Here is a 16,689-nt window from a genome sequence, read left to right on the forward strand (position 1 = left end):
CCACAATGCATCTGTGGTCTGAATTTCGACTGTCACTTTTCTTCGTTCATTTCCGCGTCAAAGTCGTTCTGTTTTCATGCTCGTTGTTGATATTGGCAGAATGTACGAGTCTTTAATCGCCTACTGCTCATCCGTAGGTTCAATCGAGCCGTACGATTTCCAGTTAAAATTCGCCTGTGGAAAAGATAACCCGCGATCAGTGAGGATTGAAAACAGGAAAATAAGGTGGAAATCACTTCTATGGTCCTGTACTGTACTGTCGTAAAATTGTAGTTAAAACGGAATGCGGCAATGTGGCACGTTTGGAAGTGGGACGTTCTTATGTATCTCGATGAGTGGGACAGAAAGTGATTTGGATTTGGAAATTGGGAAATGTAAGTGGAAAAAATAAAGAAATATATCAAATGTTGATCCCAGGGGAGGGGGTAGTTGGAAAAGGTGTAGCCGGTTATATTACTACTCCGACAGCTAGCTAACGGTTAGATTGTTGGCTGCGATGTTCCTGGCAGTTTGCAAAAACAGCTTGATAACTTGTGCGAAAGGGCACGTACTCTCTTTTCCGAACAGTTGTTTTACGTCTACAGCAGTGTCCCGGTGCTCAAATGTTTGGAAAGACGCTGCAACGTCCTGGGGCCATAAAACATCAGTGAAGACCCTGCGAACAGAGAAAAAATGGTTACAGAGATTGAAAACATCATTCTGTTCTTTGGGGCAGTGGCCCAGCTTAATGCACTTTCCTGCAGACAAACTACGTGCTCGCCGATCAACGATTAATACTGGGCTTACTGGATTTGGGAAGGGCCGGTCTACACCCGTCGTGTCCACACTTGTACAGCCAGCACAACCCGAGGGTGTCTGTCAAACTCAGGAAAAGGAAACTCATTGCAATAACATACACGCAAGTGCACTCCGTAGGTTAAGAGGAAGAAACCTAAGCCATGCACCACTTTCGCTGGATTTCAGACATGTGTTGTGTATCAGCGAAGCACCTGTAAATCCAGTTGTACTTCAACAAGAGCGCAGAAGCTATAGTAACCTTTCCCCTGGAAAGCCATCATCTGACGAACAGGAGGTCGACTCTAAACAGGACTCGAAAAGGGAAAATGTTACACCCACGCAAGGAGACATCCCACCGGCGGCTAATGAAGGATCGTTTCATTTTAAAGAGTTGGTAAGTGTACTCTCTGAGTACCCATGCATTTGAAAATATGTTTACTCGGTTTCGAAATTGACCAATCTGAACGGTATATCATCGCCAAGGTCAAATACACATTTGTTTGGAATACAAAGTGTGTTCATAATACTTTTTATTCATTAACATCAAATGGTGTTTTTGATCCTAGGACGTTTTTAATATTAATTTTTTGTTGGCTTGTTTTGTTTTTAGTATGAGAATCCGTGGACAATTCCAAATTTCCTGTGTATGGCCAGGATCGCACTGGCACCGGTTCTTGGCTACTTGATCGTGGAGCAGTATTTTCACATCTCTCTAGGCCTTTTTGCTCTCGCTGGAGCAACTGATTTGGTGAGTTATAGTGAACTTGTGAATTCTGGGTAATAATAAGGTGTGTGTTAAGATTTCCTGAATGGTAGATTCCGGCACCTGGATGTTACAGGTCAAGACTAGCTCAAAGACATGACTTGAAGAGTCGTAATTGTACTTATATTGTATTTCCCCATTATTAAACTTGTAAGAAATTATCCAGGGGCTGTATCTTATAGACTGAAATTAAATTTTGTTATTGAGAAGTCCATCTTAATTGGCCAAGGCTACACCTTGCAGAGCCAAGTGCATTGTGCTCAACTAATTGAATATTAGTTGAAAGTAACTGGTAAAACTGGTGCACAGACTTTATTTTTAAAGCTCAATGTAAATGTGTGTTTTGATATCACATGTATGGCTGCCACAGGTCAGTCCAAAAAGTCCTGAGCATTGTTCCCAGGTAATTGCATTGTGGGATATGTCATTATGTGTTGTGTTCTGTTTACAGCTGGATGGTTATATCGCACGTAACTGGGCCAATCAAAAGTCTGTTTTAGGCAGTGCTCTCGATCCATTGGCTGACAAAATCCTCATCAGTGTGCTGTACATCAGTCTGACCTATGCCCATCTCATCCCAGGTAAAAGTCACAAACGAGTATTTGCCTGGGAATTTTCCAGCTGGGCTCAGGCAGTGTTCCTCAAATGATAAAAGGCGACTTGGTTACATTCATATTGTGTGCCTCAAGATTAAAATAACCAGCAATATGACACTTAGAGTTTTTGCCCGGTGCTACATGTTTTGTGCCAAAGGGTTAAGGTGTGTGGCCAGTTTCTCTCTCTCACATCTCAGGACAGAGAGTCTGACCCACATCTGAAACCTGACCAGAAGGATTTCGTAGTCAACTGCATTTAGGCCTAGGTCTTATGATAAAGACATTTTCGGTGTCCACGTTAATTAAGGTCATTGACAACTTTGGGATTGTCTTTGTCCTGTCGTAAGCACAAAAGCCAAATTGGAATTTCTCAAAGGTTCGGCTTTTCATGAACAATTTATAAGATATTTTGCTTAGAAAGATTAGCTTAGAAATTGGTCATTTATTAAGAACAGGAATCTAAATGAAATTTTTTCAAGATTGTTCTCACCAGGGAAGTTTTTAAAAACCAGTTCATATGGAGTAGATAAAAGTGCTTCCTCAGATGTACAGCTAAAACCTTTCTGAAAAAGCTGATGGGAATAGGGCCAACTTGGCAGGTGGAAGGCTGAATTTGTGACATGTCCCTCCTCCGATGCATATCTGCAGTGACTAAGACAAATGAGTCTAGGGTACCCTCACATGGTAATACTGGATAGTCTAAATTACCACCCTTTTGACTAATGTTTGAGGTTTTATCTCAGAATTTTTTTTTTCAAATTCATCACTTTTCATGTGGTTGCTGTTTGTGATTGTAGTCATAATTCACAAGATGCTTACGTTGACTGTTTTTCAGCGCCACTCACAGCGCTGGTTATCTCGCGAGACGTGGCTCTGATCGCGGCGGTCTTCTACGTTCGCTACAAAACAGTCCCACCTCCGGCAAGTATACATACTGATAAACTGCTAAATTGCAGCTGTTTGTGATTGGCCTCTCTAATTGGATTTCATGGCAGGAATTGCCACTCCTAAAGTTTGAGCCACACCAGGTTTTGCTAGAAGTTAGTAAGTACACTGAGTGGACACCAGCCATTGGTGGTGCGCTAGCCGCCTTATGGTAAGACCTGTAGTAGCCCAAACAGCTATGTGTTATGGGTGTTATGTATATTTGATGAATTCCATGTATGGGAGGCATTTGTAGTTTCTAGGAGTGTTCTGTATATTTCTGGAATTACCCCTGCAGGGGTGTTTGTAATCTCCAACAGAAAGGTGATTTCATGTCATGTGTGTCATTTGTGTGTGTGGAAATAGCACGTTTAATTGTGTACTTGTCCTCTTATAACCCACAGATAACTCTCAGCAAATTCTTCAACCCCTGCTATGCCACAGCCCAGCTGAAGCCTACACTTATCAGCAAGGTAAAGGACTCATTTCATTTGGAGCTGCTGTCTCTGAATCATTGAACAGATATCCGTAACCATACTCAATGTATGGGAATGACAATGGACGCTTTATGATTCCGCCAGCAGTGGTTAGTCTGCTCAAGGAACTCGACACGCGCGGTTGAACCGCAACTCCGACTGCAGACAATCGTCTTACTCTGACTATGTCGCCAATATGAACATACCAGGAAATAAACTGCCAGTCTGTTTGAAGGGTGTGGCTTTTGTATTGATTGACAGGTGAACACGGCGATTCAGCTCGTCCTGGTGGCGGCATCATTGGCCTCTCCAGTGTTCCACTACACAGACAGCGTGTTCCTCCAGGCACTATGGTGAGTACAAACTAGGAGCCCGCCCATTACCCTTTATCTGACCCCTACCACAGGCTACAGGGCCATGGCTAGCACCTTAGTGCAGTGAAGCATATCTAAGTCAATACTCCATATTAGTGATCAGTGTACAAGCCATGTTGTTAAGTGATCAAATGTAACGTCTTGAATAGATTTATTTTCTGGTACCAATGCACACTTTGGCTTGTATTTTCAATTCATGTATGAGCTGTGGTGGTCATATGCAGTTGTACACAGTAAAATGTCCAGTGTTAATTCAATTTCAATAGCTAATATGAGTCCAGTACTGAACGTTTTACTGTGTATTGCACCTGAACAGTGGGTGTATAGACCACTTGTGCTGAAAGTCTCTTAATTTAAGTACAGTATGCTATTACTTGTCACTGACAAGTATGTTTATTTAAACTTTCAAATTTAGCATTTAGTAAAAACATTTTGAGGTTTAGTTTTTGTGACTGCATGTTCTTGGGTCCTCAGAGTGAACCTACAGCAGTATGTTTGCTGTCTTTGTACAAATGTGCTGCATAGAATATAATTTCGTTTAAGAAAATGTAAAAACACAGCAATGCAGATGAATTTGAAATGCAAGCACATGTAAATAAATGTTGCATTCAACCAAATGAGCGTAAAAGTGTTGTGCCGATGCTGTTTGCAGGGTTATCACAGCCTTGACGACCACAGCTTCAGGTTACAGCTACTACCATTACGGAAAAAAGACCGTCGAAGTTCTGAACAACACAAAGTGATGTTGCCACGGAAATTGTAGCAACTCTGGAGGAACAGCAAGGGGGCAGGCGACTTTGGATAATCAAGTTGTGTAAATACTCAAACAGATTTGGAATTTAATTCCATCATTAAATTCATGAAAGTCCTTTTTGTAGTGTAAATGGAATCAATGCATTAGGGGATGTGGATTTTAAGGGTATTTTCACAATCATAGACACGATGCCTTTCCAGACTGGCTAAGGCAGAACATTATCAACAGCAAAACAATTTTATATCACAGTGAACCAATTGTAAACAAATTACTGATCTGAATAATAAAAAATGTGGGCAGTTGTCTTTTATTTTTCTCTCCGATACAATATATTTGACTTTACCTCTGACAGAGGTAATATACTGTACATTTTCTTTTACAATGATTATGACCGTGAGATGATTTTTAAGCATATAAATGTCTTTACATTTTGTTCCACGTGAGATGGGACCAGTATATTCTAGACATTAATGGTGCTTTTTAATGTCATTGCACTGAAGGACACCAGTCAATAAATGAACAGTAACAATGATCCCAATGAAATATTTTGTACGGGTGAACTCACTGGCCAGCCCCGTTTCAGACAAGATGAGAGTCGTTCTTGTGTCTTCATTAAGCTAGAGGAGCAAGTTTCAGCGAAGACTGGAATAAGTCTGGTCTCACAAACTCATCCCAGCTCAACCTAAAAGGCAGAACATCAATCATGGATCCCCATGACGTGCAACAAGAGAAACAAATCAGTCCAAGACTCTTGAGACTTGACAGAATCAAATCCCGGATCCATCGGGATTTAATCAGTGAAAGGTCATTATATACAGGCCAGTGTGTCGGTTTCAATGGGCTGTTCTTTGACCTCTTAATTTAGGTTCTTACATATTGTAATAATGGCTCTGATGGGTAACATAGATTGTAGATATTGCACAGTAGTTATATTTGAGTCCAAGCACACCTCTCCAGCTCGTATTTTTGAGCAGGTGTGGTATGTGTAGAGCCCACTTTAGAAAAGCTAAAATACAATACCCTTACAGAACAGTGTGTATACTAATGGTAGGGTTTCTGAACTATTTAATCTAAAAGATAATCTGAAATCTTCAGTAGTGACTTAAAAAAAATACAATTATGAGCACTGCCCAATATACATACACAATATAAAACGAAAGGAAGCAGAACTTTTTAGCCATTAGCCTTAAGAAGGCCGTTATCAAATGTGACGTTTATTTTATGAAAGTATATAACTGCTATACCTGTTCAGGTTAGGTTTCTGGCTCAAGTATAAAACAGCAGTGACAGATGTGGAATTTGCACTTACAGTACAACCAACTGCTTAAAAGACCAGTTCCCTCTTCTCTAGATCCAGTGTTGGGCAAAATACTTGGAAAATGTAATGAGGTACTGATTACAAATAACATGACTAAAAATGTAATTAGTAACGCCATCTGTTGGACTACTCAAAAGGTGGATTACTTCAAGTTTCCTTAGCCAAGCTTATTCTAGAATAAATGTGTCTGGAAATACATTAGTTTGTGTGCGTGTGTGTCTGTGTGTGTGAAACAGATGGCCTCTGTCTCATGTCAATGTGAGAGATGTAAACAAGCTAATGAGTCTTTTAATTTACATGATCTGGAGTTTTCCCAACCATAAGACATTGGGAAAGCATTTTATTTCATATATCATAAATAAGGAATTTTAGTCTCCCCTTTTCATGCGGACTTGTAATGCTTGGCAGAACTTCAATGCTTAACCTTCCACAGTAAACCCCAGTGTATGTCTCTTTTATCCTCTGTCTTGTTAGAAGAAAATTCTCTTGGAAGATTCCAGAAGCACCATCTTTAAGTGCCTGGAAAATTTAATAGTGGAAAATGTTATGCGTGAAAAGAGGTGTTCCAACCTGAAGCCCAAATTATTTTAAAACATATGGATGAATGCAATGGAATAAAATATAATAAAAAATAATTCCTTAAATGCTCAGAAATAGCATTGAATAGCTGTATGAATGTACTAGTGTCTTATTATGTATTTTATTAACATATTCTATAAATATTTATGTAAACGTCAACTCTTGAATGAAAACTGATGTTTTTTTGTTTTTTTTTAAGTTTCTTTTTGTTCTTTCTCTGAATCTTTAGTTACCTCAAACAACATAGTATGAATGTGATTAGTCAAAAAATGAATGAAAAACTAAGCAAATGTGCTTGAAGCTAATATAGGTTAAATTACGTTCCTGGTAAAATGATGGCACAAATGTACATTTCCAAAACAGGAGAACTGTTGTGCATACTACCCGCTTGCATACTTGGTGGTACATACTACCAAGTGCAAGAGTACACAGCATTGAAGGTATTTTTATGTGAGCTAGTCCTATACCTTCAATATGTCTGCTGTCTCCTGTGGGTGGTAGTAGGCTGGGTTTCGGATGGAAATTAGGCTTGTGTTACGCTGGTTTTCCAGCGGCGGTTTCCTGCAGTGGCGGCACAGGCAGACGGCGAGCACCAGCGCCAGCACCGCCAAGCCCGCCACCGCTGCAGCCAGGTAGTAGGTGACGGCCGCAGTGCCCTTGGAGGTTTTGAGCACCGTGCACCGCGGGCGGGAGGGGCCCGCGAGGTTCTTGGCGACCACGCACACCGAGTACGCCCGGCTCTCCCCCAAGGCCGTCAGCCTGAACCTCCTGAACGTGGGCTCCAGGGCGTGGCTGGTGAGAGCCCCGCTCGCTTCCTCCCGCACCTGCAGCTCGTACCCGGAGACGGAGGAGTACGGTGCGCACCAGCGCACCTCCGCCGAGCTGTCCGTCACGTCCTGGGCGTCCACGGCGAGAGGGGGTGCCGGAGTGACCGAGTTGAGGGTCAGGCCCGGGCACATGCAGCTTCCCTGGGAAACCAACAGGCACGGCAGCTGCAGGTGTGCGCAAGGGTCATGCACGCATTTGGGCATGTCCCTCCTCCCCTTCTTCATTTCCTCCTCCTCCTCCTCGTGCTTGTCATCGCTGTAATCCGTGTTGTTCTGGCTGTTGAATGCAGGCATCTTTGGGGACGTGATGGAAGGCATTTGGGTTGTGGTTGCTTCCCCATTTAGCGATGGAGAATTTGTCTCTTTGTCATTGTCTTTGTGCGGGTTTATTTTATCTACAGTCAAAGTGACAGCAGGGATGCTGTTGGTTGGAGCACTTAAACTGGTTGCTGCTGTGGTGAGCATGGCGGTTTTGCTGGTCGCTGCTGTGATCAAGCTGGCACTTCTATTGGTCGCTGATGTGAGGAGTATGGTGGTTGTGTTGGTTGCTTCCGTGGTCAACATGGTGTTTATATCAGACTCAGTGAGCGTTGGGTCTGTATTGGCTGGCGCCATGGTAAGCATCACCGTGTCCAGTGATGGTGTCATCATTGGTATTGTGTTGGTGGGAGGTGTAGATGACCATGAATCTTCATGGCTGCAATTAGATAGAGCACACCTGCTTTTTAACACGTTATTAATGAACTCCCATGTCATTCGCTGATCGATACCTGTTGATAGACAGTTGCATTTTTTTCTTCAATAATGGTAAATCCCTATTATCTCAGACAACATTAATACTGCAGTCAACACTCCAATATTAAAATTGGGACACTAACAACATGCACTAACACTAAAGACGAGACTCTATTAGTGTAGACATATTATATTCATTATGTTGAATTCCTGACTGAATATCTTCAGTGATTTACCTCAAGGTTTTCTATTACTTATCACAATGTGATTAGGAATCTGCACCCTTTACAATTCACAAATGAATACTGTAGGTCTTACCTTACATCTTCAGTAATGGAGAGAGGTGTGCTGCTTGAGATATTTTCGGTCTGATTTCTCAAACTCATAGAATCATTGGAGTCTGTGATAAATGATAAGTAGTTAAGGTCATCCTTTCACAGAACACAGGCAACACAAATTTAATCATTGCCAGTTGAGTAGAATAGAACCTTGTGTGTGTTTGTGTGTGTGTGTGTGTGTGTGTGTGTGTGGTGTGTGTGTGTGTATGAATGCACAGTAATGTGCAAAGGTCAGAGACCACCCTTTTGTTTATTCAATTTACAGTAAAATCAGCCACTCATCATGTGGAGTTTTTTGCCTAATTTTATGTTAAATATGTTTGCTGCATTATTGTCTGACACTGAAAAAGAAATAACTCGTACTTAATGGCTTTTTGTCTTCACTAGAAAACAAATAAAGGAAAGGGTGGTCTCTGACATTTGCACAGTACTGTATGCATGTACAGTATGTATGTAACCAATCAGGGTAATTCATTTATTTAATAAATGACGCCCAGGATGTGAAAGTTGATGATTTTGTCTGTGCTCAGGCCTCGAGAGAACCTTGAAAGCCAAAGTGGTCTTGAACTTCTGGTCTGGCTGAGTAACCCCCAACATTATTAATAGGTACCTGGTAGAGTGCCAGTGATGGTGGTGGTGTCGATAACAGTGAAGTTAAATTGTGGGATCTGTTCGTCTCCTCGTTGACAGCCTCCCCTCCAGAACACACTGAGGCTGAGAATGCAGATGAGGAGCAGTGGCATATTGTCCCTTTCTCTCTATAGGAAAAAAAAATGGAGGGTAAGAATATTAACTTTAAAATTCAATTTTTGAAACGTCAGTGCCTTTGCAAAAAGACCACTCTCACATGTTGCAAATCTTAAAATATTGTCTTAAAGCATAACAATTTTAGACAGAAATAGAAAATAAAACATATTAATATTCACTGATCAGTGTATTCAAGGAGATACGTACTGATGAAAATGACCAATTCTAAGCTCTTGTTAACACATACAATGAGGGAAATAACAGGATGCTCTCAAAAATTTAAACGCTGTGCAATTAATTGGGAGAGATTTTACACGCTTATCACAAGGATACCACTCTTGTCTGGAGCAAATTTCAGTGAGAAAACAAATGCATAAATTGGGGTTATGAGCAACAGTAACCCTGTGTTTTATTCAGATATTTTAAATTAGTTTTTTTTTTAATCCATAAAGCAACAATATTTGTGTGTGAGGAGAATTTGGTATTTGTCTTTTGGAAGCAATGGTTTAAATATGTAAGAAACACAAGATTTACATTTTAACCAGTTAGTAGTCCATCTATTTGGCAGACTGCCAGTGAACTTGAAGTGAACACCCATTACAGAATGGAAACACCATTTCAGACATACTTTCTTGTGTTTATAAATTATGTTACCCACTTAAAATCAAAAGGAAATTGTATTTTCCAGTTCAGAAATTTGGAAAAGCTATATATACATCTTTATCTTGTGGCTATTGAGCACTTTAAATACAATTTAAACACAAGAAGGGTAATTGCACAGGGTCCCTAAAATATCTTTAATGTTTTATATGTCAGATATTATAAAGACTGCTCCTGAACATCTATCAGATTACCACGATCTCTAACGTTGCATATTTCCCACTATACCCCAGTCCCCTCAGATAAGGCGCATGTTTATTTACCGTTGCCTTGGCCACACTGTTAGCTTATGGCTCCTTTTCTGGATATGAAGATGTGTATCTGGAGCCAATGAGAACAGGGCATGTGACATCTCTCGTTTCCATTAGTTTACCTTCAGACGCACATTGAAGCTTTGATAATGTTCCAATGAGGCTGGATAGACTCAACAGCCTAAAATGGTTTATTCTTGTGTATTCACATTGTAGGATCCTTTCTCCTCAAAGGCTGACAGCTGCAATTCTGACATTCTTCTTATTGGATGCTGGTCTCTCTCTTTCTTTCTCTCTCATTGTTTTTATTTATATTTTTGTCCTGTCTTCACTCTCACCCTCTCTTTAGTTTACTTTTCTGCCCCCCTCCCTCCTCCTGTATGTCAGTCCTGCAACTGCTGCCTGCTCTCTCACACAGTACTCACCTATGCGAAACCTGAGATAAAAAACTGACGCTTACTTCTCAGATGGCAGTGTTGGATATCCCTCCACGTAGGCGACTGCGCTGGATACACTGTGCAGGTGACTGTGCCAGAGACGCTGTGCCTGCAGATAGCTGTGCTGGTGATATTCAGTGCGCAGGTGGCTGTGCGGGAGATGCTAAAGTGTGACGGACTGCACTAGGAATTCTCCGGCCGTTTCCCCGCCTTCCCGTACCGGTTTATACCAGGCAGGGAGTCTCCGCTGGAATGCGGTGGGAGTCCATTTGGGAAGTTGGGCATCGAGTTTCAGCTGTTCTCATCACAGGAGGCATGCAGCTTGGGGTGTACAATTGTACAGTTGGCAACGTGTTTCCACGGTAATATGAACAAGCAGCGTGAGACAATTTACCTATTAAATGTGACATGTTAGACGCATTCCACACAGACTACCTGAACACTAGGCAGGTGCCGGTCTATAATGCTTTATTTCACTATTTGTGTGTGTGTGTGCGTGTATGCACCTTATTTATCTAATGTGCATCAGCCTCACACTAATAGCCGGGATGAAGCTTGTTACTGCAGAGCTCCACCCTCCCTCACTCTCCCCTGTTTTGATCATGAACAGACTGCCCCTAGATTTCCCCCTGACAGCTGGACAGATAAGAATAACCTTAATTCCAGTGAAACGCAGATGAATATGCAAGCCATTTTTGCTGTAAAATTATTTTTAGGACCCATTACAGAGCTATGCTTCCCTCTCATTCACATCATACACTGGATAATTAGGGCAGTTAACCACAAATCAGTGTAGACTCGTCAATTAACCAATCAGCAGGAACAGAGATGTAGCATCATGGTTTTTTCTTGCTTCAGGCAGAAATCACCCCTAAGCATTAACACATGACCTGCTACTACACAACTACACAAATCCTAATCTTAACCATTATTAAGACAATGGCTAAAATGATTTCAGGCCAGCACTAGTTTTAACTGTGCTAGTGGTGAGTGTTTGCAGCTGACTACAACTTTGAATTACTTATCTTATTTCAGGCTTGCAGGTTGCTTTTTTATTTTTAAATTGAGCTGGTATTTTTTTGCTTTTTTTCTGAAAATGGTTGATAACACAAAGTTGAAACTGAAAGATAAACTATATTGTTTAGACCTCCTCAGTGACTAGATAAATAGGACCCTTCATTTTCTGGGACCTGAATGCAATGCTATCCAACAAACTGCATCAGATGAATGGAAAGTCCAATATAACATATTGACAGCGGAAGCCTCAACCACAGTGGAAAGAATGTCTGTGACAAAACGTGCGGCAATATCCACCTGATATTATGCAGTATGTACACAGATGGATATAGCCACTGGGTTGCAGCTTTGCTATTTTGCACAATCTACAGGTTTTTGTCACACACAATCACTGAAGGTCCAGTGAATTAAACCAGTGATGCTCCAGTTTTAACCCCAAAATATTACCATAGACACACATTTACTTTCCCAGAATTATGAACAACATTGCATTTCATGAGTTCAACTTTACAAGCATGCTCAAAGATCACTAAAAATAAAATAAAAACTTTTCATTTACAAGAACTGTAATCAGCTGCACACCTTATTCCTATGAGAGCTTGGCCAAAGTTTCCATCTGCATAGCATACGTGTATTCAGTTAATGTATTCACATTTATTCTATGGAAAGCAACCATTCACCAAATATCAGGGCTGCCAGGGTGATTTCAAAAACCCCAGCTCAAGCTGTGTTCTCTCTGCCAATGAAGCAAAAACCATGTTGTGCAAACAAAATTTAAGCAAATGCCTGCAATGCTGTTTTTTTATTGGGGTAAATCAAATATTAATGGCTTTGTACAACTAATCTCAAATATGGCAGATGCACAGTGTATGTTTTTTTTCTCTCTCTTTGATTTCAGCATAGCAAATGGTTTCACACAAATTTAAGAAAAAGCCCAAGATGTCAGTTGGCTTTCAATCCCAAGCCATTGCATAATCAGTGGCAATTCAGCCAATTTGTCTGAAAGAGCAGAAACTGGCAACATTGCCATGCGCCATGCAAAAACAAACAAGCAGTGCTGTTTAACCAAAGTTTGTCTTGGCAATGGTTGTCTTGGCAAAGTTTTAACATCACAGCCAAACACTGCCTCTGGACTGCCAGGCATTTGTGGAAATATGACCTGGTGTTCAGGATAGATGGCCAACCTACATTCGCACGATTATACGATCACCTACGCCTTTAGGATTACAGCCCTCCGACTGTGAGTTCCAGCATAGTGAGTATATGAGCATCTTCCACAACGTATAAAAAAGCAGAACTAACCGAGGTAAAACACCACGCTGTCTACAGTTACATGCAAATCAGGTGTTACTCTCTCATTTGTGACGTTCACCACAGACATAATGTAATAAGGAAAATACACAATTTATAAACAGTGTATTTTTTGTGTTAAAATACAGCTCTTGTAGCACTTTGCAGAGCAAGATCTAACAGCGATCACCAAGTCGCTGCACGCGGTGTTCACTGCCATGTAATTGATTCTCGCTGTACATTTACTTCATTGCTTCACCACACTTATAATTAGGCTATGTCATCAGAGGAAAGAAAAGACTGCAATAGGGCTGGGCAAAGGTGACCAAAAGTGCTATTTGCTGTTATAACATAAACACTTTTAAATTATCTTATGTATTAAACATGACATAAAAAGCCACGCTAAACACAAAAACAGAAGTTCAAGAATTACGTAATAGAGCATTAATACAATGGCACAGCAGGGGGCGCCATGGACCGTATCCTGAGCACTGCAGCAAACTAGTCTAGCATGTCACCTTGCAGTCTGAAGATGAATCCCCATCAATATTATTTTACTGCCTGATGTTCTGGCTGTGTGGTGTCATGGATTAATTTTATCAAGAGTTCCTTACATGCTGCATTCTCATAAAATATTATCTGTGAATGCAACAGTCATATAAACTTTGCAAGTTCGGTCTGTGCAGTCTGATGAGAGTTTACTGATGACACATACTGAAGCCCAAGTGAAAACAAATGGAATGTTCAACATTGTGACAGTCAGATCACAATTACCATAGCTATTTCAATAGATTTAAAAGTGGTCTACACCAACGAATGCTGGTGGCCTACACCAATGGATATGGTCAATTAGTACAAGGCAAGTCAACTCTTGTAATATTTGGATATTTGTATAATAATGGCAGAACCTTACACTTTCACCACAAGTGAACAATCCTTGTTAAAAAAGGCTAATTCTCAAAGAGTTCGCTGGGACTGGTGTTGGGCCTGTACTATTGTGACCGGGGGCACCAGCGGTGATGGTTTCAGTCACGGACACCATTTTGAACTTAAGTTTTACAACAAACAGGTGAGAACATCAAACAGGTGGAATCGGCCAGGCTGTCAGTCCCCGAGGAGAACTGGCAGATCACACCCTCTCATCTCGCGGGATGGAAAATCGCAGAGCAAACAACAGAGATTAACTGTGCTTGAACGGATTATCTCTCTGTCTGATAATTCATCCATTTAGCCCATGAGGAAACCCCCAGAGCTCCAGACTAATGCTCTGTAATTACACAGATTCAGGGGTTCCCCTGCCTTTGATAGCTCCGAGGGGAATTTCAAAAGAAAACACAATTATTAAACTATGTACTGTTAGAGTATATTTAAAGTTTGATGGCCTATATATTGAATGAGTGTAATTAATGTTGTGGTGAGCAATGTGAAAGTTTGGAATACCATGGACCAATAAAATTACAAATTTGGTTTATGTTCAAAATTAATTTAAGAGTTAATTTCAATCAGTAGTAAGTTTTTATATACCCAATGCCTCCCCCCAACCCAACACTAAGGTGTCCTGTTACAGCTTAAAATGTCAATTATTGAAATGTTTTTCCCCTTTCACAAACACAATACATTTATTAGGCAAAACATTCAATTGAACATTTTTTTTAAATGAAAGCCTAGTAATACTTAGACAAGTTTTCACTCTCCCAGAGGCAATACTTTGTAGATAGGCCTTTGGCAGCAATTACAGCTCTGAGTCTGGTATGTCTATTTGGGCTCTGCACATTTAAATTTTGGATGTTTTCCCAATTCCCCCACGCAAATTCACTCCAGCTCTGCCAAGATACACGGAGAGCCTTGGTGGATGGCAATCTTAAGGTCATACCACAGATTTACAATGGGTTTTAAGGCTGGGGTTTCACTGGGCCATTTCATAATAGCGATTTTCTAATGTAAGCCAACCCTTTGTAGTTTTTGCTGTGTGCTTTGGGTAAATGTCCTGTTGGAACATGAATCATTTGACCTAAATGTAGATCTTCTGTGAACTGAAATAGGGTTTTGGCTGCATCCATCTTGCCCTTGATGGCTACAAGCTCACCAATCCCTCCTGCTGAAAAGCAACACCATAGAATGGTGCCGTCATCACCCTGCTTTAAAGTAGGTGTGGTGTTACGTGGATGATGAGCCGTATTTTGGTTGGTGCCAAACAAAGCACTTTTCTTGCAGGCCAAAAAGCTCAGTTTTAGTCTCATCAAGCCACATTTTCTTCCTGGTCTCAGGGTCTGTCAGATGGCTTCTGGAAAACTCCAGGTGTGATGTAATGTTGGCATTTCTTAGAAGTGGCTTCCGTCTAAGCACTCTCCCAAAGAGGCCAAGTCTGTGAAGTGCTGAAGAGATTGTTGATCTCTGGATAGTTTCTCCATTTGAGCCAATGAGCTCTGGAAATGTTTTAGTTGGCCTCTTGGTCACTTCTGACAATTTCCCTTGTCCAGGTGCTCAGGTTGTTGGGATGGCCTGACCTTGGTAATGTCTGGGTTGCGCTGTATTTTTTTTCCATTTTGTCACAATGGACTTAACAGTGCTCCTGGGGAGGCTCAAAGCTTTGCTAATCTTTGGAACCATCTCCAGTTTTTGGCCTCTTAGTAACTTAATCTTTCAAATTCTGCAGAGAGTTCCTCAGTCTTCATGCCCTGGTGTTGCACAGATGGACACAAAATCAAGAAATTGACCTGGTTAACATATTTAGCGTGATTATCTCAAGAAAATTAAATACACCTGTCCCAGTTTAGATTGGTATTAAAGGGGTGAATATGAATTATAGATGAAGTCATTTTCAGGTATTTATTTTTAATGTAATTCTGAAGATATCTAATAATTTGTCTCATTCTGGCATTACAGAGTTACTTATATAGGGACAGAAAAACATTCAGTTCAAGTATATTTAATTTCCCTTCCAAATGGGGGGGGGGGGGGGCAAAAGTAGCCAACCTTATAGGGAGGATACTTTTAATTCAATGGCTAATTGTGTCTAAATAAAAATATTTTAAATATGACTATATATTTTTTTAATTGTATGAGCAAGTGCTATGCTTTCTTAACTCTCTAATACTTTTATTTGAAATGCATCAATCTGCACCTCAGGTTTGTCTTCCCGCCTCAAAGGTTACCAAGTTATTTTTTTTATTTCTGTGATACGGAGAAAGAGTCGATCATCCCGTGTATGTCAAAGTGACCCGCTGTATCAGAATATCACAGACCTGCACTATCTCTCAAATCAACCTGGTAATCAGTCTCAAATTGCTCCTGAAGTTTGGTTCCATATCTTCATTCTTCTCCCCAAATTTACAGTTTGAATGTTCATGTTCTCCAGAGCCACATATTTCCCCCGTGAGCTGGCGCAGGAATGCTGACCTTTGACCCCCGAGCGGTCAGATAAGCGCAGACCCTCAGAGAGGATGATGGGGCAGATGACAGGCCGGGCGGTCCGATGACATATGGAGGACTCTCGTGGCATGGGTCCCTGTGGTTCAGCCAGCACGGTGAAAAGCAGCATGGTCTCCCCAGACAGCTCTGCCATGGCAGAAGCCAATGACACCCCCCTCCCCTCCAGCCCCCGCAACATCGCACGCATGCTGGACACAGTCTGACCCTCGCCAAACCGCGAGGCACGCAATCTGTTCAACACTAGCGCTATTCACCCTTCCCTATGAAGAGCTACAGGGTGGCCAGGTTTTGTTTAAAATCAGAAATCAGTTCAAATGAATGAAGCCAGGAGAGGTGAGTTAAATGGGAAATCACTGCAACCATTTAAATTGAGCTATTAAGAGTTGGGTAACAC

At 41.1% G+C, this 16,689-nt stretch overlaps 2 protein-coding genes across 4 annotated transcripts; one reads left to right on the forward strand and one right to left on the reverse strand.

Moving 5' to 3' along the window:
- The first annotated feature begins 61 nt into the window (after positions 1 to 61).
- crls1 (cardiolipin synthase 1) lies at positions 62 to 4,974 on the forward strand. The gene is made up of 7 exons (XM_064330856.1): positions 62 to 1,171; positions 1,388 to 1,525; positions 1,992 to 2,121; positions 2,972 to 3,057; positions 3,465 to 3,533; positions 3,798 to 3,889; positions 4,563 to 4,974. The coding sequence occupies exons 1-7, from the start codon at positions 497 to 499 to the stop codon at positions 4,651 to 4,653; spliced, it is 1,281 nt and encodes a 426-aa protein (XP_064186926.1). The 5' UTR covers positions 62 to 496; the 3' UTR covers positions 4,654 to 4,974.
- Positions 4,956 to 10,758, reverse strand: LOC135252597 (leucine-rich repeat neuronal protein 4-like). 3 transcript variants are annotated; one of them, XM_064330869.1, is made up of 5 exons: positions 10,580 to 10,758; positions 10,132 to 10,189; positions 9,072 to 9,219; positions 8,442 to 8,523; positions 4,956 to 8,085 (listed from the first exon to the last, which is right to left on the reverse strand). In XM_064330869.1, the coding sequence occupies exons 3-5, from the start codon at positions 9,202 to 9,204 to the stop codon at positions 7,023 to 7,025; spliced, it is 1,278 nt and encodes a 425-aa protein (XP_064186939.1). In that variant the 5' UTR covers positions 9,205 to 9,219; positions 10,132 to 10,189; positions 10,580 to 10,758; the 3' UTR covers positions 4,956 to 7,022. The 3 variants fall into 3 exon arrangements, with proteins under 3 accessions (XP_064186939.1, XP_064186949.1, XP_064186956.1); XM_064330879.1 differs by having other exon boundaries at positions 10,545 to 10,758; XM_064330886.1 differs by lacking the exon at positions 10,132 to 10,189.
- Positions 10,759 to 16,689: the final 5,931 nt, after the last annotated feature.

This window comes from Anguilla rostrata, chromosome 1, assembly GCF_018555375.3.
Source record: "Anguilla rostrata isolate EN2019 chromosome 1, ASM1855537v3, whole genome shotgun sequence".
NCBI classification, from domain to species: Eukaryota; Metazoa; Chordata; class Actinopteri; order Anguilliformes; family Anguillidae; genus Anguilla; species Anguilla rostrata.

What these genes read in the sequence shown, in the direction of transcription:
- LOC135252597 (XM_064330886.1), bottom strand. Translation starts at nt 9,204, where the DNA reads ATGCCACTGCTCCTCATCTGCATTCTCAGCCTCAGTGTGTTCTGGAGG. An exon ending in CATCACTGGCACTCTACCAG is followed by an intron (nt 8,524 to 9,071) that starts GTACCTATTAAT and finishes CATTTATCACAG; the next exon opens with ACTCCAATGATTCTATGAGT. An exon ending in TCCATTACTGAAGATGTAAG is followed by an intron (nt 8,086 to 8,441) that starts GTAAGACCTACA and finishes ATCTAATTGCAG; the next exon opens with CCATGAAGATTCATGGTCAT.
- crls1 (XM_064330856.1), top strand. Translation starts at nt 497, where the DNA reads ATGTTCCTGGCAGTTTGCAAAAACAGCTTGATAACTTGTGCGAAAGGG. An exon ending in TCGCTGGAGCAACTGATTTG is followed by an intron (nt 1,526 to 1,991) that starts GTGAGTTATAGT and finishes TTCTGTTTACAG; the next exon opens with CTGGATGGTTATATCGCACG. An exon ending in AGCCTACACTTATCAGCAAG is followed by an intron (nt 3,534 to 3,797) that starts GTAAAGGACTCA and finishes ATTGATTGACAG; the next exon opens with GTGAACACGGCGATTCAGCT.